At 45.7% G+C, this 24,871-nt stretch overlaps 1 protein-coding gene across 1 annotated transcript; it reads left to right on the top strand.

The window, feature by feature from the left end:
* The first annotated feature begins 19 nt into the window (after positions 1 to 19).
* On the top strand, positions 20 to 23,336 carry PUS1 (pseudouridine synthase 1). Its single transcript, XM_078667972.1, has 6 exons — positions 20 to 164; positions 13,323 to 13,593; positions 14,254 to 14,391; positions 16,423 to 16,525; positions 20,127 to 20,818; positions 22,761 to 23,336. Exons 2-6 carry the CDS (start codon positions 13,372 to 13,374, stop codon positions 22,806 to 22,808), a joined length of 1,203 nt encoding a protein of 400 aa, XP_078524098.1. The 5' UTR covers positions 20 to 164; positions 13,323 to 13,371; the 3' UTR covers positions 22,809 to 23,336.
* The last annotated feature ends 1,535 nt before the right edge of the window (positions 23,337 to 24,871 follow it).

The following is a 24,871-nucleotide window of genomic DNA, read 5'->3' as shown; positions in this document are numbered from 1 at the left end:
GACACGCAGCCGTTGTGCAGAGTCCTTCCTCTAATGTGAGGTCGCCGCCGTACAAGCTTAGGTCTGGGCAGCGCGGATTGTCCCTCTCCGGCCCCCGTCCTGCCCGAGCTGTGCCTGCTTCTCCCACGTGGTGCTGCGGCTGCTGAGCTGGGGGCAGTGTGGAGGTAAGAGCGGCGGGTGGGCTCCAGCTCCCCGGGGTGTCACCCCGTGCAAGGGGTCTCGGTGATTAAAGGAGTATTTTTAGAATCCTCCTTTGGCCACAGGTCTCGAGGGACAACAACATACATGCCAACATTTTAGGACTGGGACGTGGGAGATTTAATATATATATTTTTTTACAATATTCCCCATTGACTTCCATTGTAAAAGATGCAATTTCAGCTAAAATCCATTTTTGGCTGGAAAAATCGGTAGTCTGAATCGGGTCTGTTGGCGTGTATGCAGCAACCACAGAGGGAGAGGCAGCAGCAAAGCATTATGTGAGCTTCTAAGCACTTGGATTCCTTCTGCCTGTCTTCATCACCTCTTGCCAGGGTGGGTCAGGCTGATGCCTGTCCCCTTCCCTTATTTGCAGTGATGTTCAAGCATCCAGTGCTCTGCTCTTCTGTATCTTCTCTAAAATAGGCACACTGAGTTATTATTATTATATCTGGGAAACTCGTATTCAGGGGCGGCTGGTGACATTTTACAGTGGTGAGGCGCAAACTGATTTGCGAGTGCGGGCCCCAGGCCACTCATGCCGGCGACCCCTCCCCCCCGACCCACATACACAACACTCAAAGAAATGTATTCACACACACATACACACAAACACATCCATTCACAACACTCTCCACCAAACATTCATGCATACACGCACACACCAAACACTTTAAAATAAAAACACACACTCTTACTTTGCTGCAGGTCCCGGTCCGCACCACCTCTGGGCTCTGCTCCCCACACGTCACAGGCTCACAGCGCCCCTGGCCAATCCTGGCGCCAGGGGCACAGGTACCTTCTCGCACGCAGCACGCCCATTAGGGCTCCTAATGGGCATGCGCAAAGCTGCAAAAACACAAGTGCGCATGAGTGGGCACGAGTAAAAATTCACCCTCCGTCCCCACTCATGCGCACTTGTGTTGCCGCCTGTACAATCATGTCAATCAATCAACATGACGCCCGCCCAGCGGTCTGATATGTTGATTAATTGACATGATTGTCACAGTCTTAACGCAATAACGCAGAGGGAGCTGCGGGCGGCTTTAGGCAGGGGGGGGCTACGCCCCCACGCCCCAATGGACGAACCGCGCCTGCTCGTATTACGTGTTGGTTTCCTTGTTGCAGCTACAGACGGTATGTCAGGACATGCTTTACAGTCAGAAGCGCCTGGTGCGCAGGGCTCGAGTCGGGGTACCACGCGGATGAACGGCGTCCCCCCACTTATTTTACCGGGTGGACGCCGTCCCACCTGCCTAAAAGCTGCACTTTCAATTATGGTGCAATAGGAAATGTGATTGCTTAGGCTACCATGCTAATTAAATCCAGCCAATCCTGGGCTGTGGGAATGACAGCAGTCCTACAGGCATCCTGGTTCTGCAAGTGTTCCCCTTAGCAGCTGCACTCTATCTTCTTGGAGCGCAGCTCTCCCAAGATAGGGTCTTCCTTCTTGGCCTTCGTGAAGTCCAGGCACAGCAGATGCACGAAGCAGCAGGAGGACAGAAGCCATGTTCGGAGCACCAGGCTGCGGCACAACTGCAACAGAGGCACCTGGTCCATGACTGGGTGTCTGTCTGTCAGTGCCTAGTAACTGATGTGTAGTGTGCCCTGTAATGAGAGGTGACTACCTTTCGTGATGTCACCTGTCGTGATGTCACTTCCTGTGACACCACCTAACTTTGAGCATTCCCCCACTTCTTTTTTTAGGACTTGTGCCCTGCTGGTGCGACAATCTTTTTTTGGCATTCTCTACTACCTTGTCCTCCCATGACATGCTTCTCCACAGATTCCATCACTACCACCTTCCAACAGTACCGCTGCTCTCACATGCATTTCTTTTGTTTTATATCGCTACTAATAGCAACACTAGGGTTTCAGGGCACTTTACATCACACACTTGAGAGGCAATGAATCTTATGGGTGTAAATCCGGCTATAGGAAATGTTACACAAAACAATGTGGATTACCGTTCTGTGATCTGCATGTACACGTTCTTTGCAGCAGGCAGGTTAACCCACTACGCTGCTTTATAATGCATCAAAACTGCCCCATGACAAAACTAATGTCTCTCTAGCAGGAACATAAATCACCAGAGTTAGCTTGACATTTTTATTGTTGCCTGAAAACTGCTGGACACGCAAGGAAAGAGCAGGTGCTTTTAAAACCAAAAGTTATTTCTGCACACAGGGCCTCTTCCAAGGCAGGCGCCGGTGCGGCTGCACCAGTCACACCACCATAACGCCAACACTGCATTATGTGCTTAATATCTTCTGATCCTTCCAGTAGCTTATCATGGATGCCAGGGGCCCTGGTGCATACATGCCTGGCGACCGACCAGAATCAGACTCTCGATATTTAAAGCAAAAAAATAGCCGTTTTGTTTGTTTGGGCCATTTACCACCTGAAAATCTCTCCTTAAATAGAAGTCAATGGGGGAAAATACATTCTTCCAATGTATTTATTTTAAATCTCTCACTTTTCTCTTCTAACTTGTTGGCATGCATGATGGCGCAAGCAAATAAAATTGCTCTTTTGACTACTGTTAGGTATCAAAATACAGCAATTATCAGGGTTCAGTGTGTCCCCACCCCTGTTGTCTGGGCTCTGTTGCTGCTACACCAATGGTACCTGTCCTCTCCCTTGTATACCTTTTTAGGATGTTGTATTTTCACCAACAAACCCTCTATCTTGGTACCTTATTCACTCCCCAAATTTTGTTTTTCCTGTACTGATTTCTACGTTCAGTTGAACAGTAAAGAAGGTTGAATAGAAGTATGGAACAGCATTTTTGTCCTGCAAACATAAGGTACAAAATGTTTTGCTATTGTTTTTTTCTGAACACGTTCTAGTGCTGAATTATTTGTTACTAAGACATACCATACAGCAGAACCAAAAACAAAATTGACATCGCCAATATACCTCACACAGGCGAGACCAATTGGCTATGTCAATGCTTGTTATACTTTGGAAACAGCCTTTCATGTCTGGGTATACTCCAAATATGTTAGCGGAAGCTGGGCGTCATACAACATGTGTTTACTGCTGAGCAGGACAGGTTACCCTAAATGTTGACTTGGGAACTTTGAATATCTTTCCAAACAGTGCATTCTAAGCTCAGCATCTGCCTATAGAACTTGAAAACGTACTAAACAGTAATGGACACAGTGGTAGTAACTCAGTGTATATTTTCAGGCTGATTATACATGTGTAAAGCAACATTCCTCGTGGTATCCCCATGACAGAGTTTAATCTCCACCCCTCCTTTTATTTGACCTTTAAGAAATCATCCAACGAATATGCACTTGTTGCCTCAAGTCTTGGGTAGCGACTCTTTGACCACACTTTCACCCCTCTCCCAAATGTCTTCTAAGTGTTAGACTTCCACCTTGGGCGTCGGGCACATACATTTAACCCAGCTGCCAAAGCCACTATTCTAGTACTACTCTGTTCAGTGTTATGTTAAGTCGATTTTTAGAGTGCCTTAATCAACCTTAAGCATGTCCAGGTTCTGAGCAGATGTATGCGCGTGAGGCCCTCGCACAATTATTAGAAGAACCAGGTCGTCAGCGTCTTGTGAAACTAAAGTAGCAAGGAAGAGGCTCTAATGAGTTGTGGGAGGCCGTCCCATGTTTCATTTGGCGTGGGTCTGGTTGGGGTACAAAGTTGCTGTAGATGTTTGTGATTTTGGGGTTGAAAAAGTTGGATCGGTGGGACAGGTCTTGAGAAGGGGTGTTGTAGATGGACGCTGTGGGTGTCGTGAAAACTGTGATGACCAAGAAGATTTCTTACTGCTGTTGAAGCTCCCTTTGATGCGTTGAGCTAGCAATCTTTTTTTTTTTTTCTTTTTTCTTGGTGTCTTTTATTTGCTGGTGGTATTGTCTGAGGACTACTTTGAAGGTGATTCTGTCGGTAGTTTCGCAGCTGGCTCTCTGCTTTTAGGTCGAGCCTAGAGCAGCGCATGCGCTTCTTGCTTGACTTTTAGTAAAGGGGTAAAAAAATGCTGCTATGGCCAGCCCAAAGCTTGAGCGAATGTGCGCGCTCTTTGCGTGCCTCTCTCTGCGCTTCAATACCCTTCCCCACCACAGATCTCCACTTTCGCGCGTGTGCGCACTCCCGTACGCGGCCGCACGTCTTGTTTTTATCTACTTTTGCACATGCACTGAGAGTGCATCTGTGCATGTGTCTGCAGTCTCCTTCACCCCTGACTTGGGTAGTACCTAGGTGTGCCTTCCCTGCCCCGTTCCACTACGGCTTGCTGTGCCGATTGAGTGGAGGGCAGGCGGCCATCTTGGGAGTAGTCCCGGACCCCGGCTGGACTTGTGATAGCGCTCTAGCTGGGGGAGGGAGGCTCTAATATAAATCGCATATGTCTTCCCGGTCGCGCAGCGGGCGCGCCGCTGGTGCGCCGAATAAGTGCCAAAGGAAAGCCCGTCCACGCCCCGGGCGCGCCCAGCGCTAGACTCCTGCCCGTTTTTCTTCCGAGTTGATGTCAGGAAAAAAAGGGTATAGTCGCAATGAGGTAATGGCATTAAATATAGTCAAATGTCCCGGGGACAGACACTGGGAAGTTTCTGATTGCACTTCCAAGGTCTGCCCTTCCTGTCACTTTCGCTTTCATCTTACTACAGCTGGCCCTGCCCCGCAAACTATTAACCACACTACAATTTCAGCTGCGCTAATTAATGTTCGGTCCTTGGTTAAACATGCCGCCGATGTCTTTGAGCTTCTGGCGGAGGGCCAACTTGGTTTACTCTTCATCACCGAGACATGGTTAAACAGCTCTTGTGCCCCGGTGGTGGAGCTTGCCATTCCCAGAGGCTTTAAAATTATGCGGCGGATCGTTCCATGGGGAGGGAAGGGGGCGTTGCTGTGGTGTTCAGGTACAACTGGGCTTTTTCCTATGGGACATCAGAAGATCTGGGAGAAGGGGAGGTTCTTCATTTTTCCCTTGCTCTTGCCCTTCATTTTACGCTGGGAGGTACGCTGGTGTACCGGCCCCCGGGCCCTGCAGGGCCGTTTATTACTGCTTTGGAGGATGTGATTGTGCCTCGTGCACTGAGGTTTCCTAAGTTTCTCCTTCTTGGTGACTTCAATATTCATGCAGATGTTCTAGATACTTCAGAATCGAGATGTTTAGCCGCCTCCCTGAATCTAGCTCAGCTTAAACAGTGGGTTAAGCTGCTGACGCATGTCGGGGGTCACCTACTCACGGTGTTGTAACATCCAAGTCAAAGCTCCAGGATACCCGACGGGTGACAGTCATTGCCCTATACAAATGCACCAATACATACATACATACATACATACCTACTTGACCTAGTCTGCTCCAACTTTGACCTTTCTCTATCTTGCCCTGAATGTGTGACATGGTCCGACCATCATCTGATCAGGTTTTCCTGGTCACTAGATAAACCCTCTGGGGCTTTTGTCACCCCCCCTAGTGCTTGTTCCCAGAAGATCAATCTCCCTGCGTTATCTGATACTTTATCTCAGAGCTGTCCTTTTTTGGGTTCTGAGGTATCGGAAGCAGTGCAGCGTTTTAACGCCTGGATTGGTGGGGGGGGTTGTGTCTTCTGTGAATCAGGGCTCCAGCCGCAAAAAACAAATTTCTCCCAACAAGCCGTGGTTCTCTCACGCTTTGCGTGAAATGAAATTGGGCTGTAAAAAACTTGAACGGTGTTGGAGACTTGGCTATTATCCAACTGCTAAGACGACTCTATGCGCCGCCCAGAGAGAATATTATGCTGCCATCAGGATAGCAAAAGGCAACTATTACACAGGAAGGATCGCCAAGGCTAATAATAACAGCAAAGACATTTTCGCCATTGTTAAGAGTTTTCTCTCTCCTTGTGCTGAGCAAGCTTCGCTGCCTTCATCTGAACAGTGGTGCGAGGATCTGTCCTCTTTCTTTGCAGATAAGATTGTGAAGATCCAGGACAGCTGCACACAGTATGTTACCATCAGAGGGTCTCAGCTTTGCCTTCACTGCCCCCCCTAAGCTCCCCAACTGTCAGTTTAGGGTGTTCTCTCTTTCTGATGAAGTGAACATCCTGGCCGTTTTGAAGTCCATGAAATCTGGGTCTCCCACCGATCTGTGTCCGGCTCATGTGCTGGGAGGGGTGGCAGAAGCGGTCTGTGCAGAGGTTACTCAGATTATTAACCTCTCCTTTACGACAGCTACAGTTCCGATTTGTTGGAAGCAAGCCAAATTACTGCCGCTCCTAAAGAAATCAGGTTTGGACCCATCAGTTCTATCTAACTACCGACCTATTTCCCTGTTACCGGCGCTGGCCAAGGTTTGTGAAAAAATGGCGTTTTGCCAGTTGGACGCCTTTGTGGAGGCCTTCCATGCTTTACACCCGGCCCAGTCAGGGTTTCGTGCTGCCTATAGCACTGAAGCAGCACTGGTTGAGATGTCAGAGGCTATTAGGGAGTGCCTGGACGGAGGGGGCAGAGCGGCATTGATTTTGTTAGACCCCTCTGCCGCCTTCGACACGGTGCCCCATCAGCTTCTTCTCGCCAGGCTGTCTGCTATTGGTATTACCGGCTCCGCATTAGAGTGGCTGACATCCTTCCTGAATAATCGGACCCAACAGGTGTGGATGCCGCCCCATGCATCCTCAGCCAGGACACTATCTACTGGGGTGCCTCGGGGGTCTACTCTCAGTCCCCTGCTGTTTAATATTTATTTGACCCCTCTGATTTTCTTGGCCGAACAACTAGGTGCAAAAATCATTGCCTACGCCGATGATACCCAGCTACTGTTCACTTGGCCAGGTGCCGATCTGGATACCTCCTCTGTCCAGCTCTGCCTCTCATCAGTCTCCCGTTGGCTTGCACTTGCTCAACTGAAGTGCAATGAGGAAAAGTTGAAGTTCTCCTCTACGGAGATTTTCCAACCAATTTCAGAGAACTATTGTGGCCACCTGATGCTCCCTGCCCCCATTCGACGGGAAACCTGGCAAAAAACTTGGGAGTGTGGTTTAGTGAAAACCTTAAATTTGAGGATGACATTAAAAAATTAACCGGCGTTTGCTTTGGCACTCTCAAAGCTTTACGCAGATTCTTTCCCTTGCTTCCGAGGGAGGCCAAAGAAACAGTGACGCGTGCCCTTATCCTTTCTCGTCTAGACTACGCGAACGCCTTGTCCATCGGCATCCCAGCTTACTTGATCAAGCGTCTTCAGATTATCCAGAATGCTGTCGCTAGACTTCTTTTTAACATCTCGAGGAGGTCTAGCGTACGGCAACATCTGCGTAGTCTACACTGGTTGCCAGTGGTCCAACGGATTCTGTTTAAGACTCTGGTGCTATCTTTCAGAGCCACTCATGGTCAAGGACCTCACTACCTGAGAAGGCGTTTCTCCATGTATGTCCCCAACCGCCGCCTTAGGTCGGCCAACCAGTGCCGGCTGGCTCGCCCACGATTCCAGAGAGCACGTTTAGGTGGACAATCCATTTCTGTAAAAGCAGCAAGGGCTTGGAATGCACTTCCTTTGCAACTTCGCGCCACTCAGGATATTCATCTTTTTAAAAAAGCACTAAAAACGCATCTTTTCACCATGGCACTATAACTTCAATTTCCACCCCTTCTGTTTCTCTGCATGAGTTCGCGCCAGGACACTCAAGAGTATTTGAGCGCGCTACAAAACCCTTTATAACATAACATAACACTCCTCCTGGTCTCCAACTCTGCGTTGGTTTGATTCCCGACCCTTTGTGTTTAGCTGGTTGTCATGGCAAGTAATTGGATAGAATTTAAGCCACTTTCTCCCAGGTAGGGAATTCATTATTTAACCTTTACCTAATTTTGAGCATACTTTGAAAGAATGCTAAAGTTCCCGAAGGAACAGAGCGGCTTTATTAATTAGGTGACTGGGCTGCCGCCCCTTGAAGCTCAGCTCTGCCCTGCGTTGGCCCACAGTCAATAATTGTCTCTCCCAGGCCGCAAGCGTATCATCACTTACAGGCCTGGGCCTTGAAACCTGTGTCTGCTGGAAAGGTTACATTTAACAAGTTGTTCGTAAAGCCCACTCAAATAGTCCTATTGTGAAATTAGCTCATTCTTCAGTTTTTTAAATGTAATCCCTGTCACCCTCCTTAAGTGTGGCATGCTTAGACGTGAGTCACTGGACCTCTCTTAAATAAATAACCCTGGTGCCACCCAGAGCAGCTGGCTATGGCAGGTCACAGGCATCGTGCCACGACCCCCTGCCGCCAGCACTATGCCTGGCCGGGCTTAGATCGTCTTTCTCTCGCCTGGGAAGCAATCCTGTGCCTAGGGCCGCAAGATCTGAAATCAAGATCTGTGGATGGACATGTGGGTCCAGCTGGTGGCCTTCCGCGGCGATGGGACGAACCCCGCCACCCCTTACCCCTCCCAGTACTAAATTCAGGCACAGCATCCGGCTCCATATGACAGCCCTCGAAGTTTGCTCCCGCCCCTCCCCTCCCCCACCATAGCCCACACGCCACTGCAGCACCGAACTCTCCACAACCACTGGTGTGCACAATTTTTTAATTCTGTACTTAAGATAATTTGGCGCCCATCCAGCCTACACAAAATTCAGCACATTTAGTCATTCAGCGTGATGTACCACGCCAATAGTTTCAACTTAATTAACAGTGAATGACCTAACTCACGCACCCATCTCCCAGAATCCCTTGTGTAAAGGGACCTTACTAATGAAGCAGTGGCGTAATGCAAAATGGTGCTGCCAGCACAATCTGATGAGGGCCCCGGAGTTTGTCATATCTCGTAGAAACACATTGACATTGAGTTGAACAGAACATTCTGCCCATTTGGGGCCACCTGCTATGAATCCTGTTTTAATTTCGAATTATTTGAAGCCAAGTAAGGTATGTACATACTTGAAGTCACATTTCTCACACGTTTTCTGATAGGCTGCCTGATTTTCGTATCCAGTTTTAAATACATAATACACGTTTTGCAGTTCTGTGTCTCATAATTACATAGCCGCATTAAGTGAAGCATGTGTAATTTTAGAATCGCTAAATGTGCCCCCTTTATAGTGAAATCCTCTTTTATGCCAGATAAAAACAGCAAATGACACCAATTTAAACTATATATCTTCTAGGTGAATATTTTTTAATAATAGACATTTGATAAATGGTATTTAAATATATTAATAACGAACATAGATCAATAGATAGAACAAAGGCAGCTATCTACATAATTCATACATTGAAATAATCTACCCCATTGAGACCTGAATGATATTCTATGAAACATACCACATACAGCTTCATTCACCGCCCATTGCAGGTATAACAAGCATTTGCAATGCAATAGGTCTCGCATTTACTTGAGTTTGAGCTATTGGCATTGTAAATGATAATGCCATTTATTTATGATTTGGTTTAAAAAAAATAAATAGAAAGGCATTGTCATTTATAATGCCAATAGGTTAAACATGCGTAGAGGCGAGACGTATTGCATTACAAATGTTTGCTTAGGGAGAAGGCGGAGTGAAGTCGAATTCATAGTGTGGCTAGAAGAGATGGAGATCAGAAGAAAGCGCTATGGGCAGAACGACCGTAAGGGAGAGGTAAGAGTGGCATGAAAGAAGTAAAGTTGGAGACACAGGAAAGGGATGGACTGAGGGAAGGAAGGGGTCTGTGCGAGGCAGAGAAGGTGACGTCACACAACAGGAAGGTACCAATGGAGGTGGCGGCGGGGTGGAGAGGGCAGAGAATGAATCTAGAAAACTATTAAAGGCAACGTTGGATGAGGCGAGGATAATTAAGAAGGAGAGACAGGTGGGCTACTAGAAGGGGAGGAGGCGCACAAGAAGATCAGAAGACAGATGGCCAAAAGCGAATGCAATGGGAGTTAGAGAGAGAGAGAAGAGTGGGGTGGGAGAGAGGGTGTCTAGAAGCGGAGGGTAACTGCGAAGGGTGGGAAAACGGTGGGGAGAAATAGGTATCGCAGTAGTCTGAGTAGAAAGCAGTAGTAGATGGCGAAAAGCAGGTCAGCAAGGTAAGAGGGGCGACCACAGAAAAGAGGTCCGTGAGGAGAGAGGCAAGCGTGGGAGGGAAGAAGATAAGGCTGAGAGAGTGTAGGGCATAGGCAGGAAACCCGGGGCGGGAGGAGATGAAAGCAGAGATGGACAGTGGGGCACGGGACGTAGATACGGTTTATTAATTTAGTAATTCCTCGGAGGGAACGTATTCCTCATTCTGCAACATTGGAGCACAAGTGCGGTGGAGCCCAAGAGGCCAGGGTCAAACCGTGCATCTGAATGAAAAGCCGTGCCCGCGTGTGGGATAAGGGTACAGAGCGAGGCAATGGGAGGGTGGGGAGGTGGCACAGAGAAAATGGGACGGACAGACTCTGGACGCTTAACGTCAACTGGCTGGGACTTATGATTTAAACAAGGGAAGGTTAACACTAGAGGGTGCGCTGTAATCTGAGGGCTGGTTGAGACCGGGAAGTGAAAATGCACACGATCTTGCGGTGAGGGAGGGGGGTTGCTCTGTGGTGAGGGAGGGGGAGGGAATTAAAGCGCGGGCGTGAGGGATGTTAATTAGGGGTGCGCTGTTGCACTGAGCATATACTATGTTAAAAATGCGGGCGTACGGCATGGTTAACACAGGAATTGCACCAGCACTATGTGTTTGACACAAGGGTTGCTGTGGATGCTATGTAAAAGGGAAAGCCAGACGCAGAGAGATCAGGGGGCGAAGTGGGCAGAAAGTGAGGCGGGGAGAGGAGCCAGGAGAGTGATTATGACAGGGAGCAGAGAAAACGGATGCGGGAACAAAAGACGTGGAGTGCTCTCAGACAAAGAGAAGCACTCCTAAACAAACGTATTTAATGTGTGCTTACATTTAAAGCGGGCCAAGGAATATGACTGCAGTTTTGTATTTGAAGCATTGTTGTAACATTTACGTATTGTTACATCAATCCCGATGCATTTCTATCATAGCAAGTTATCTTGGAGACACAAAGGGTAGGAAAACAAGAGCGGCCGGGAAACTGAAAGTACGGCCGGCCAGCCATGAATAATTAGGGGAGGAGAAGCCGCAGAGCGCACGCTGGGAGAAGCCCTTTGATGTGGTGTCACGGCCAGGCGGCCGTGAAAAAATGCAATTGGGAGGGAGGGAGGCTGATGCCTTTGATGCGCGTGCTTGTTTGGTCACGTAATTCACGCGAACTCGAAGAAAACCGCACCGAAAAAGCCATAGTTTGACGAGTATTTTGACCACTAGAATTCTCTGCTTTTCCATTCCTGCGGAATGGGAAAAGGCGAGACCTAAAAAGGATGCTTATTTTTGTTTTGTAAAATTCACTTTCTTCTATGTAGCGCACTTGCGACTGTAATGCTGATTCGCAGCGGTAGTGAGTACCAAATAGAAGCAAGCATTGGCATAGCCAATAGGTCTTGCCTTTGGGACCTTATAAGTGTTTAGCTATGCAACAGTTGATGTTGTTGCACCAAGGATATTGTGCTGGATAACTAAACACTTATAAGGTACCAAAGGTGAGACCTATTGGCTATGCCAATGCTTGTTTCTCTAGCTGTTTGCAATGTCCATTGGTGTCACAAAGGTCCTCTGTGTACCAGCTGGCTTGCTTGTTGGTTCTTCTCTGTTGAGATTTAAGGGTGCCAGGTAGTCTGTGCATTTCTTGACCCAGTTGTTGAAGTTGTCAATGTCCACTATGTTGTTAGAGTTGGTTTGGACCATTCAGATGGAGTTGAACTAGTCTGATTCGGAGATTTTGCTCCAGCTGGTTAGGTCGATGGTGAGTACGTCTGCTTTCGGTGTGGGTTGACCTGGAAATGGACTATGGAGTGTTTGGTCTAAGTGAGGGGTGAGTGAGGTCAAGTTGAACTTGATGCAGTCAAAGCCGTGTATTCTGTGATGAATTGAATTAGTCCGATTTTGTCTAGAATTTCTAGGAGTGCTATAGAGCTGGGGTCGATTCTATCTTCCAGGTGGATGTTGAGGTCCCCAAGGAGTATTTGAAAGCTTTGGATTTAGTGAGGGAGGTGTTGAAGTATGTGATAAAGTTGGTGAAGCTGGCATGAGGTCCTAATGGAAGGTAGACAAGGGTTCAGCTTAGGGAAAACTTATTGGCGATTTCCAGTTTGCAGATGTTCCATGATACGAGTTGTGTTTTCCGTGGTTGTGGTGTATTTGATGGATTCTTTGTAGATGATTGGGAGTCCCCCCTCTTGACTTCTGAACGCTGTCCTGTCATGTTATCCTGTAGCCTGCTGAGGTTGCCATGGCAATGCGGGTGCTGATGTCGGGTTTAGACAATATGCCTTGATGAAGGGGAGGTCCATTGAATCGCTGATCAGCCGCTCTCCGATTTCGGTTGTGTGTTTGCTGAGCAAGCAGATGTTGAGTAGAATGCATGTTGGTGAGTGTTTGGGTGCTGGTTTGTTGTTGGATGTGGTGCTGCATGGCAGTGTTTTGGAGTGGCTGGAGCTTGTGTGGGTTGGGTGCTGCATGTGAAGCGGCAGTGGATTCAGGTGAAGGCCTCTCACTGTGTTGTGTGGCGAGTCAGCAGCAGGGGAAGAGTCCTATTTGGTCAAGCGAGTGAAGGAGGGATGCAGGGCATCACTAGCGGGATGAGGCGGGCGGAGTAGGACCAGAGTTCATGGCACTGGGTGCGGGCCAGTTTTTCAAAAGTCGCTTGTTCATGAAATATGCGCGAGTTGCTGAGAACATATGAAAAGAGCTGAGGGCAATGTCATAGCAGTGCCCTGAAGTGGATGTAAGGTAGCATGTTGACATACGTTAAGAAAAACCACTCCCATTTAAAAAACTGACACAACAGCTGTGCTAATAAATCTGTTGTCAAAAACCTCAGCTTAAAATGTTTATCTTGAATAATATGTCCTTCTGCTGTATCACTATGAAAATGTTTCTAATACCTATTTGAGGCAAGTGCTGTGCAGAAGGGAAAGGATCGTTCAGCAGCAGCCTGAAGTATTCCTTTTGTATATGTCCTAAGCAGGGGATCACAGTTGGACCTGTAGTAGGTTGCACTGATGTCAAAAGTGAAAAATTATTTTGGTGCTTTTGGTGCCCTGCTTGTTTCTACCAGGCTCGTCTGGTGCGTTGACCTTTTGATGTCTAACCTTCCAACAGATTTCCCTTTGGTGAACGAGTTTCTGTACCTAACGGAGTCTGCCGTCCAATGGCTGAACCTGTCAAGGAAGCCGTGCTCGAGCCAGGGGGTCCAAGTCCAGGTGGTGGCAAGAGAGGGGCCAGCGATCATGAAAACAGAAGTGAAAACGGACAAGTGGTCAAAAAATTTAAGAGCAATGTAGACCATGAGAGTGAACAGAGCAAGAAGTATCCCAAGAAGAAGGTTGCGCTGTTGGTGTCTTACTCCGGGAAGGGCTACCATGGGATGCAGGTACGGGCCTGTGGCTAGTGATGGGGTTGAGGTTACCGATCAGGTTACTGTCCCTCCTCTTTATTTCTTTCTGACTAAGTGGTCTCCCTTTTACTTCTTTTTCCCCCCTCACATTTGTGTCCTGCATCTATTATCTTGAATTAATAATAGGCACATCATAACTAGGTTATCATGTACCAGCTGCTACAAATGTCTTCATATAACCTGCAGGTCACATGATTTTATTCCACCAGCTACAACCCAGCATTTCAACCTTTTGCATTCAAAGGGGCTATTATGTTGGATAATAATGACCCTTCCGATATAACCACAACAGGTCAATTCACTTTGTGTTGTGGGAGAAACTTAAATAAAAATGGTGAAGTAGTCTGTGCATTCTGTCTGTGTACAAACAGGCCTGGTCACTTTCGATAGACTAGCTATTTTTTCTAATTCCCACATTCGACCCGGGCGCATGGGGCAATAATCATCTGTAGCATGTGCACGTGTACCACTCGAACATTGCCCGATTTGCCAATCATAACCTTCCAGCCTCGTTTCATAAACCTGTTTAATAAATTCAACGGAAACATGAATTAAGATGCAGAATAATAATATCCCTGTTAAATTACGTTTCTTTTTTTTCTGTTTCATTTTCTTTCACTCTTGTTCCTCTGCCAGAGGAACATTGGTTCGTCCCAGTTCAAAACCATCGAAGACGAGCTGGTGCAGGCCTTGGTGCGGTCAGGTTGCATTCCAGAAAACCACGGTGAAGACATGAAGAAAATGTCCTTCCAAAGATGCGCACGGACGGACAAGGTGAGGAGTGGTCCTGAGCAGAGGGCCTATAGTTGATTCATTGGGCTTGACCAGACCCCTTGGCACATGCCATTAAAGTGTCTTCAATCTTCAGATCTTGTAGATTTCTATAACCTTGGATAGGCAGCTATACAATTCCTACTTTTCTTGTGCCACAAACATGCCAGTGTTAATGTCAGTATTTGTGTTTACTCCATAAAACGGCGATTCTTAACCTTTTGAATTCTGGCAACCCACCCATTAAATGACTATTTGACACCAGGTACCACACCAATGCAATTTCTAAAATTGGAACCTCAAAACAATACACACAAGTACAGAAACAAGTATTATTATTACAATACATAAATTATGAAATGTTTTAATATGCAGCAAAAGATACACAAAAATCCAGTTTTAATTTTAATACGAAAGGTTGAATGCTTAGGGTTTATTCCTGCAATGCAAAGCAATAGGATAGGCTGGAATATGTCTCTAAATATATGCTGTCTTTGTCGGTGCCCTCTAGTGCTTTAATTGAGGTCACCAATTGCCCATAGTACTCTCTGCTGTACTTAAGCTGCTCCCACGAGTAAAGCTAAGGATACCAACTTTTAGCTTCCAATTTCAAATTCCTACACGTTGACATATATTTTTCCATTTCTCTTTTTATGGATATGTAGTTTATTAATCTGCTAAAATTTACTTTATTTTTTTTTTAAATAGTCGCCGACCCCCAGGGGCCGGCCTACCCCCAGGAGGCCCACAGACCCCAGGTTAAGAACCATTGCCCTGAACAGTCTGGACCTGATATATTTTTTACTTTGCCACTTTGATCTTGTCCCTAGAATGTGAAGGAAGCAATGCCACGGTTGGCATAGTGACCCTCTGAATTAGGTTTTGTACCTCACTTCTGATTTCACTGGCCTAGTATGGGAATCGACTAAGTTGCATCTAGACTGGGTTCAGACCTATCACATTGTACCTTCTGTGGCACTGTTTATCTTTGTAAGGTGATACAGGTGAGGTCGAACAACTTGGAAGCATAGGCCTTTTAAGAGGAAGTTGGGGCGTGCTTTAAATTCATTGTGAAAATAAGTATTAACCCTGCAGCTGTTTCTAAGGTTAGTCTCGTCTTTAAAGAAATGCTGATTTCCCAACAAAATCTACTAACTGCTACACTTCTGTGAATCCAAGCATAAGCTCATAATATCGTTTGAATAGAATAGTGATTTTAAAAGACACATAGTTAAAGGTAAGAATACTTGTAAAGCGCACTGTTACTCCATCTCGGAGTGTCCTGGCGCTGTATACGGCTGGGGAACCCGTCCTGGCTTTCCCTGTGAGATGGTCCCTCCTGGGCACCTCCAAGGTGAAGCCAGGCATCCCCAGCGCTGATGGGGCCGTTGTGGAGATTAAGCAAGCTATTGCCCAGAGTTGTAGAGTGGGACCCATGGTTAGCGTAGGCACCTCGGCGAGAATTATCGAGTCAGCGGACATTGACCCAAGACCCTGCCGCGTCTGGAATTGAACCCTGGTCCCGGGCCGATCTCTGCTTCAGGGCCTGCCGCTTCTAATCAGTGAGCCACACTTCTCCACAGACTGCTGCCACTTTAAGGTGATCCAGAACCATGTTTTCCTCTGTTCAAAGCTCCTTTTTTCTGATTCAGATCATACACTGTGAGAAAATGAAAGCAAGGCAAGAGGATATAATAAGCACAAAAACAGAAAAAATTGAATTGAAATACACAGACAATCTACAGGCCGTGAAAACCTTTTTATCGCTGCTTTCACCCCACAATCAAGATCAAAGTTATGTCTGTGCAAATTCTCCCTGTGACAATCTCTATTGTGTGAAGTTGTAAGCATTAAGAAATGCAAACGCATGAAAGTAGCACTGAATTGGGTTAAACAGACCATTTTGGTATTGAGTGACACGCGAGGGAGCTATCAAAAGAGTAAGAGATGTTGATACAATTGAGTGTTATTGTTTTGTGTTATTGCGAGTACTGCCATTCTCTGAAATTAAATAACAGAGCCTGTCTGTTGCAGGGTGTCTCAGCAGCAGGTCAAATTGTGTCGTTGAAAGTCTGGCTAATTGAAGACATCGTCGAGAAGATAAACTCTTACCTTCCTACTCATATTCGCATTCTGGGTAAGAAGTGTTGAGCGCAGTTGTTTGATTCTGTGACCACCTAAGCACAATTTAAATGTAAGGTTCAGCACCAAAAGATAATTGGCCTCAATAGACTCTGCATATGGAGAAAATCAAATCCGAGCCTCCTTGAACCCCATTGCTCCTCTCTGAGCCTGAAGATGTACTCCTGTAAGGTCTTTAATCCCTGCTCTTGAGCTCACTGTCAACATCTGTCATGTGTTCACAAGTGCCAAGGATAGAAAAGTACAAACAATTGTTGCACTGTCTCTGTAGACTCGTGGTCCTGTTGTGGTGGATGGTTTTCTCGTTTGTATTTTTCATTTCATTCTTTAAAGAAAAAAAATCTTGTATTGCTTTAAATAATTGGCCCTGGAACTTATTCAGCAAAGTGATGAATCTCACTTTGACTTAGGGGTGCGGGTGCTGGCTGTGGCCTGCACTCATTTAAAGTCGCGGGCAGACCATGATGATAGAAGAACTGCTGCAAGAAGCAGGTCGTTTATGTCCATTATCAAACTGAAAGGAGAGTAATAAAGACTATTAACCTGGATGCATACATTTCATCTGTGTGCAGGGCAAAAGACTTGAAAGAGGCTGGTTATAAGAGTGGTTTGTTTTGTGGAGGTGTGTAGGAAGATCAAACCTTGGCTGCCTATAATCAGCCAAGTCAGTCTGCCTGTTTTTAGTGTGCTGAAAGCAATGCCCTCTCAAAGTTAGTTTCCAAATACAGACCTAGACGTTAGTTCTATGTTAAGCACCATTCCCCCAACACACGAGGTTTATTCATACCCCCCTGTAATCATTATCCTTGGCTGATGATTTGACTATGAAACTGGTGATTTTGCTAGGTTTGTCTGTTCTAGTTACCACATATAACCCAAAAATAATGACTCTCACTAGATATGCTGGGGGCCAGTCGGCTCCTTATTACACTTGACCCAGGTACGTCGGGGGCCTTCAAGTGTCGAACACTAGCTACAGAGAAATGAGTGACATCATTGCCACCTAGATAACCGGCTCACGATGAACTGGTTAGTCTTTCAAGGAACTCCCATTTTCAAATTTGCATCTGGTTCTAGAATCCCTCAACAATTCTGGAATGAGGCCTACACTTTTCTGGTGGTGTTGATGCTTCCCTTGGTACTGGCTGCCTCCACTGTCTCAATCATAGACTCATTGGCTTGAAAGAAAGCAGTAAGGCACAGATGGAACCCAGTGACCTAGTGCAAAGGTCTAACCCTCCTGGTTTTCTCAGTGTTCCACCCTAGTGCACAAGCAGGCACTGCTTCTCTGGTTGCCAGCCTGTATTTTTGATATCTGGCTATGTGATAGACCTGTTGAAGGCCTATCTTCTTTGGCATGGAGAGGGTATCACCCTTGCCTTTTCTCTCCCACCTTGTAGTAGTACCAGCTCTGTACTGGTGACCTGCCATGTATCGCCCAGTTACTGCCTTTAAGCAGTGTACTGGATCCAGCTTCCAAGTAACTTTGCTTCATCACCAGTGCTCAGCCAACGCTGCACAAATGGTGTGGAGTTCCCTATTGAATAATCCCACTGGTGGCTCAGTCCCACTGAGTTGCTGCGTCTTTTAGCCCTGTTTTCCTATAAGGTTGTATTGCTTTTCCTGTACCTATGTATGCCAGGGTGGGGCTTTCTGGGAGACTGCAAAGTAAAGTCCTACAATACAAATACAATTGGACTAGACTCATATGGAAGCTACCAGTTGCACTCCCTCGCTAACTTGCAGGGACACCTAGCGTGCACATGTTGAGACCTGGCTTGGTCTCATTTGTGGAGAAGAAGCCCCTATATTTGTCGCTGCTTAGAACAGCATAACTGTCCGTTCCAGATATTTTAATAAACACTGGATCCATTTTCAGTGAACTCTGTCACAGGATCCATTTTCCATTGCCATATTCAGAAATAGAAGACCATATAGTTCCTTCAAAACTACGTATGTCTAATTTCTGAACATTGTTCCCTTCTTCGTGTGGCAAAAGCAGCTATTAAGCTATTGCCCCCGTGCTCTTCTTAGGTATCCTCCTCACGCTGATATCAAGGGTGCATTATTAGAGGAAAGGGCGAGTAACAGCCATTACCACCAGTCTGCAAGTAGCCTTATAGGCTTAGCACTAGTCTAACCTTCTGTGCAAAAAACCTCACAAAGTACTGCCATCTGCTATGCATCCCTGTTCTCCCCTTGTACTGAATCTGGGTTTGAGGCAAACAGAAATTGATGCGCTTACATTCCACATTTTTTGATCAGTAATGGCGATCTGGACTTTCTACAGGCGGTGCTAATCTCTGTGTTTTTTATAAAAAAAATTATTCTCCGTGAAGCACGTCACGGATTCTAAACATACAATAATATCTTTCATTAAAGTCAAAATAGTATGTATTTATAATGTAGTGATTAAACAAAGTCAAACTTCTGTAGCTCTTCACTATGCAAACGGTGATAGGTTAACAATGAACTCTGCCAATGGCAAGATAATTAATGAACAAAGAGTAAACCTGATAGCCACTGTATTATGAAATGCTTTTGCAGCAGGTTCCTTATAAATTAAGGAGAAAATATATATATTACAACTGAATGTATCCGAAAGTAACTTGCACACATCCAATATAGCATTGTTGCGACATATGTCAGATTACTTGTCGCATCAACGGCACCAGCCACACAGAATGCAAGAGAACACATTAAAAGAACATCTTGTACACAGCCAACACAGCACGGATATATTGTGCACTTACTCAAGGATACCCAGCATAGTACAAAAAGGCTTTGTTGGCATCTTCAACCTCACGCTCAGCAGTGCCAGCCATCAAGTATGCTTCACAAATTACCCATATAAAATGTTAACTCGTTCCATGCAGCAAAACCGATTAGAGGGAAGATTTCACATAACCCGACACAGCACAGAAACGCCAAAAAGCGCACTATTTTGTTGCCCACAACAACAAGATCCATGAAGAACACATCCTGTCACAAACATAACAGAATGCTTTAAGCCACGTATACCACACGTTTCCAAAACAGGTTGGGCGTGCTACGTAGCTAAATCACATACAATTTAAGGATCAGATAATGAGCATTTCACCAACCCAAGATAATCATAAAAGAGATAGTTGAGCCACCGGCCACAAGATGTACATTCTCAGATGACTCCCAACTGGATAAAATATGCTTGGCTACCTAGTCTTTGAGGATGGCCACTTAAAACCCATGTTAATCCTTCATTCAGTTCACTCAAGTGACCCACTCAAGATTGATGTGCAAGACCAGAATCCATTGATTTGGGGTTTCTTCTCCTATTGTGTCTACTGCGTTTTTTTTCTCCTTTGGGTCAAAAGAAGCATTAAAGGTAATAAAGACTAACATGTAACATGATGTATCTTTTTTCCTATATCTACAAACGAGGATCATCATTTATTTCTATTAATTTAAAAATACATAAAGCATCTTGTTTGAAGAAATATGTACTTCACAAAAGAGTATTTGCATATGTATTGCTTCTTACGACTGAATGGAAACACCAAGCACTCAAATGTGGCATAACATGACCTAACTCAAACACAAGTCTCTTCTCTTTCCAGGACTAAAACGTGTGACTGGTGGGTTCAACTCCAAGAACAAATGTGACGCGCGGACCTACATGTACATGATGCCCACCTTTGCCTTTGCCCACAAGGACCAGGACGTGCAGAATGAGTCCTATCGCATGAACCCAGAGACTCTACAGAAAGTTAATCAGCTTCTAGCCTCATACAAAGGGACACACAATTTCCATAATTTCACGTCCCAGAAAGGGGCCCTTGACCCCAGTGCCAAGCGCTACATCATGGACATGTACTGTGAGGAGCCTTTTGTCCGAGAGGGCTGGGAGTTTGTGGTCATCAAGGTGAAGGGACAGAGCTTCATGATGCACCAGATCCGCAAGATGATCGGACTGGTGGTGGCCGTGGTGAAAGGATACGCCTCGGAGGACATCCTGGAGCGCAGCTGGGGGCAGGAGAAGGTGGATATTCCCAAAGCCCCCGGTCTGGGCCTGGTCTTGGAGCAAGTGCATTTTGAGAAGTACAACCGGCGCTTTGGGAATGATGGGATGCACGAGGCCCTGGAGTGGGTCGTGGAGGAGGCCAAGATTGCAGATTTTAAGGAGGACTATATTTACCCGACCATCATACAGACTGAACGCGAGGAGAAGTCCATGGCCAGCTGGCTGGGCACCCTCCCCATCCACGACTTCAATGCCACTGCTTCTGGGGTCCAGTCCAGTGACGCCAAGGTAAGGCATGACACTTCCTTAAATGTCATTTTGTTTGCAGCCCAGCAATGGCCTTCCACTGATTCAAAAGTGCTAAACACATTTTGTTTTGGGAGAGCGTGAAAGGTGGCAAACTGGGGCTTCTGTTGTGTACATAATTATAGTTTTGTCACTGTTACATCACAACCCAACTGTATATTTAATCTTCTTATGTATTTGCTGACTTTTTTTCTGCATCCACTTCACTTTTTAGAATTCTGTTCCACCCTATCTATATTTGTTCTGTACTTGCCTTGCCCATCATTCGTCTCACTCCCACTTTTTCGCTCACCTTTCAAATCCTTTCTTTTTGTCACCCCTTCCAGCCCTTGTCAATCGTTTTCCTACTCTCGTCCCTTTAATTCTCCACTCTTTCCAATACTTGCTCTATGATTCCTCTCTCAACATCTGCCCTGCCCTTCCCTTGCGCCTCTCTGTACGTGCTCCACTCTACGCTTTCCTACAAGGGTGTGCATGCCCTATGGGATGCCCTGATGGGCTGTTTCAGGACTGTGATCTTATTTGAATTCACTTTGTGCCTAGAGTGGAATATGTTCTCTAATATGCCCACATTACGATCGCCTGCTCTGCGGCCCTAAGGACTGTAAATAGACGGTCTTCCCACATGTCCATGAGGGGTCACTAAGTGCTGTAAAAGAGAAACACCCTTAAGTAAGTTTGAGTCCTATAGGGGGCCTTTAAGAAGAACTACACATTTGTATTTAAATTCTGACTTTCAGTCCCCTATGTTCTTTGTGCCCCCACCTGCCTTGACTTTAATATTTGTCTGTGGGTTCTTCACATCACTTCAATCTGTTGCCCTCCTTTTTCCTGTTTCCGTCGTGTGTCTCCCTTTTTTTGCTCTGCTTCCTTGGTATTCTTTTGCATTTTTCTTGTGTTCATCCCATCCCCCTCGCTTCTTTCTCCCTTTCTCTATATATTTTTTTCCCAACACATCCAAGTTTTTAATACTTCACCTTTCTCTACTGCACATCTGTTAGCACCAGCCTCCTTTTTCCTCTTCATCAATCTCCCTTTTTCTTTTGTTTTCTCTCTTGTCCTCGTCTTTATTTTGCTTCTCTACTCTCCCTCTGTTCATCCCGACTCCAACTGCTGTCTCTTTTTGACACTCCATCATCCTTTTCCTCCATCTTCGCTTCTCCCTTCCTTACCCATGTTCTTTCCTTTGCGTGTCACACTTCTGCATTTTTCTCAATCTTCTCTTTTCACTCTCTACTTTTTCCAAGTCTTGGATCACTCTCTGCTATATTCCTCACCCAAATTGCTTCTTGTCTTTGTACTCTGCCCTTCCATCTGTTTGTCTCTTTCACTTCCTGTTCTTCGGCAGGGACGGAGGGAACTCTGGCCAGAAGAGAGATTCTCAACTGGAGATCTATAGCAATTGCTCAAGGGGATGGGTATATATCAGGGCTCGCAAGGCTCAGCAGTGACCATCCTTGCAGCATTTGTGTTGTTGTCAAAACTTACGGGTGAGGTATGCGCACAGATTTTTGTCTGAGGATCTGTTTGGCAGTTGAGGAATCCACTGCTTCTAACACAAGCATCCTTGACTATCTGTAATGTAGCGCATGCTGTCAGAGGGACAGTGCTTATGTTGGCCTCCAGAGATAATGGTTAGGAGAGGAGTTGGCCTAATTGCTAGGGCGGTCAACCTCGAATCTGGGAAACTGGGTTCGGGTCTCTGCAATAACGCAGAACATCATGTGATTCTGGGCAAATCACGTAATCGCCCCGTGCCTAACAAAAAATGAATGTGTCCTTGTGTAACGCAACTGGTGCTCATGTAAAGCGCTCTGATACCCGGTCAAGAACACGCTATATAAAACTCAGTAGAAAAAAAAGCGGTCTCTACAATGTCCCCTGTGTTCCGCTAAGAAGTTAACTACATTCTCTTTCCTTGCAGAAGAATAACGAGCCTGATGGCAGTGATGACGGCGGTGAGTCGGACTGAGCATGGCCGCAACGGTTGCTACTGTACTGCCCACCCTGCCTGTACTGTCCTCAATCATTTGGGGAGTCTGACGAAGCTGCTGACTGTTGTTTACCAACGTGATCAAGAAGGGACCAAAATGCACTCATGGTCCAAGTGTCCACAGAAGCACATCTTGCACATCCCCACTACAATTTTATAACTGGTATTTGTAACAGTCCTCCAACCCTTTAAATCATTCATTCAAATCCATATTTATTGACCATATCTGCATCATAGGTTGACCATCTCATGTTGTAATTGGCCCAGAGTTGCCCGACTTGGTGAAAGCGTGCGTATACCACTCGAAATGTACAGTGTGTGAGCACAGAAAGTCCTTAGTTTAATAAAAAATTTACAGGAGTAGGTTTTGTTTTAAATTAAATCCTCTATATTTAACAATAATATGTCAAATTTGGACTATGGAGATCCTCCTTGCCTTTTTAATCCGAGGAGATTCTGCCCGGGTATCATATATATGGTTTCATAAAGGTATGCTTTTTATTTCTACTTTGTGTGTGTGTGTTTCATTTGTGCAAGAAGCCTTCTTAAGAGTTAACAAAATGGGAGGCTGTGCAGATAAAACTTAACTAACAAATAACAACCAAGTTGAATATATGAAATCTTCAATTTTTAGCATCTTGGAGTCCGAAATCAGTTTGAACCTCCTTTCCCTGCCCAGTCATTGGGAAGAGGAATTTGAAAATGTATTTGTCACTGTCACATTCTGGTATATTCATTTTGTTTTTCAAATTTGTTTTCATTATTTTATTATTCTTACTAAAGAAAGGCACCCTGGTTTTTACTTTTGTAAATATTCTCTGACCTGTTCCATCATGTACTTAATTTATAAAATAATTATTATCGTTGCCGGAGTTTTTTTTCCTCAGAAGCTGACACTGCAGAATGCCAGGGTTGCCAAATACTACGTTTGTGTAGTCTTAATTCAATCTCCCACCGCCTTTAAAACATTTTTTTTTTTTAATTAATGGGGTTTTGTTTTGTGCTTCCACCACCATACAATCCCAGCCCCTTTAATTTCTCTTGCAGGTTCTTTTTGATCCCTACTTTTTAGATCGAGCCTTGACAGCGCATGCACAGTCTGCAAGACCTGTTGTATCTCTTCTGTGGGTTTTTGGCACACCCACCCATTGCCATTTGTTGTTATCTGTGGCATTCACAAATGCTGGCTTGCTATTGGTGGATTTGTGTAAATGTCCCGCCTTAGTGTGCTTAGTTCCCTCCCTGGCGATTTCACGAAGATAACATTTTTGTTGGCCATCACATTGTTACAACGTGATGGCCCCTCCTCCCATCTGTGCATTCCAAGATATGCTTGTAGACCTGGGACTGTTTTTACAACCCACACAACTAATCAGAGGAAAGGTGTTGGCTTGTTTTATTGCTTGTGCTCCTCTCGGGTAGTCCCCAGCATGTCTTTTGTTGAGTTAATGCCGACACTCTAAACTGGCCGCCCATGTAATTTTACAGCGCTTGGAGCTTTGTAAGCAGTTGAGCCACCAGGCCTGTACCCTGTCCTCCATGCTCTGTCGGTACAAGCGCTTGTTGCTCTTATCTTTTGCAAAGTCATGATCTAGGAAAACCGAAGCAGTTGACATTCCTACTTTCAACATGGTTTCAACGTATGGCAGTATGGTAAAGTAACGTTTTTAACTTGCCATTTATGATGAGCAGAGAAAACACAAAGGGATTGGTTGCTGGGTTTCTTTTCCCAGGTAATTGCAAAACATGTTTGTATCTGCCCAGTGAGAGGATAAAGAAAACAACATCTGCGGTTTATCATAGTTTGGATGGATCTTGTGCGCACATACTCGAAGACTGGTATCAATATGTCCTAAAGCATGCATAGGGCCTTGGTTGTGTCCCAACGTCACGATGTGTGACTTCGTGTCCCATCAGGCCTCCAGAGACCTAGAGCTATGCTGTTGTAGTTAAGGCCGCATTCCCTCTCCTCAGAACTGTATCTGGTGTTTGAACAAAATCTCACTCTTAACTTCCATGACTGGCAGTCCACCCAGTGTGGC

The sequence above is a fragment of the Lissotriton helveticus genome, chromosome 11, assembly GCF_964261635.1.
Source record: "Lissotriton helveticus chromosome 11, aLisHel1.1, whole genome shotgun sequence".
Classification (NCBI taxonomy): Eukaryota; Metazoa; Chordata; class Amphibia; order Caudata; family Salamandridae; genus Lissotriton; species Lissotriton helveticus.
This window is presented reverse-complemented; position numbering and strand designations above follow the sequence as displayed.

What these genes read in the sequence shown, in the direction of transcription:
- PUS1 (XM_078667972.1), top strand. Translation starts at nt 13,372, where the DNA reads ATGGCTGAACCTGTCAAGGAAGCCGTGCTCGAGCCAGGGGGTCCAAGT. An exon ending in GATGCGCACGGACGGACAAG is followed by an intron (nt 14,392 to 16,422) that starts GTGAGGAGTGGT and finishes TGTCTGTTGCAG; the next exon opens with GGTGTCTCAGCAGCAGGTCA. An exon ending in TACTCATATTCGCATTCTGG is followed by an intron (nt 16,526 to 20,126) that starts GTAAGAAGTGTT and finishes TTCTCTTTCCAG; the next exon opens with GACTAAAACGTGTGACTGGT.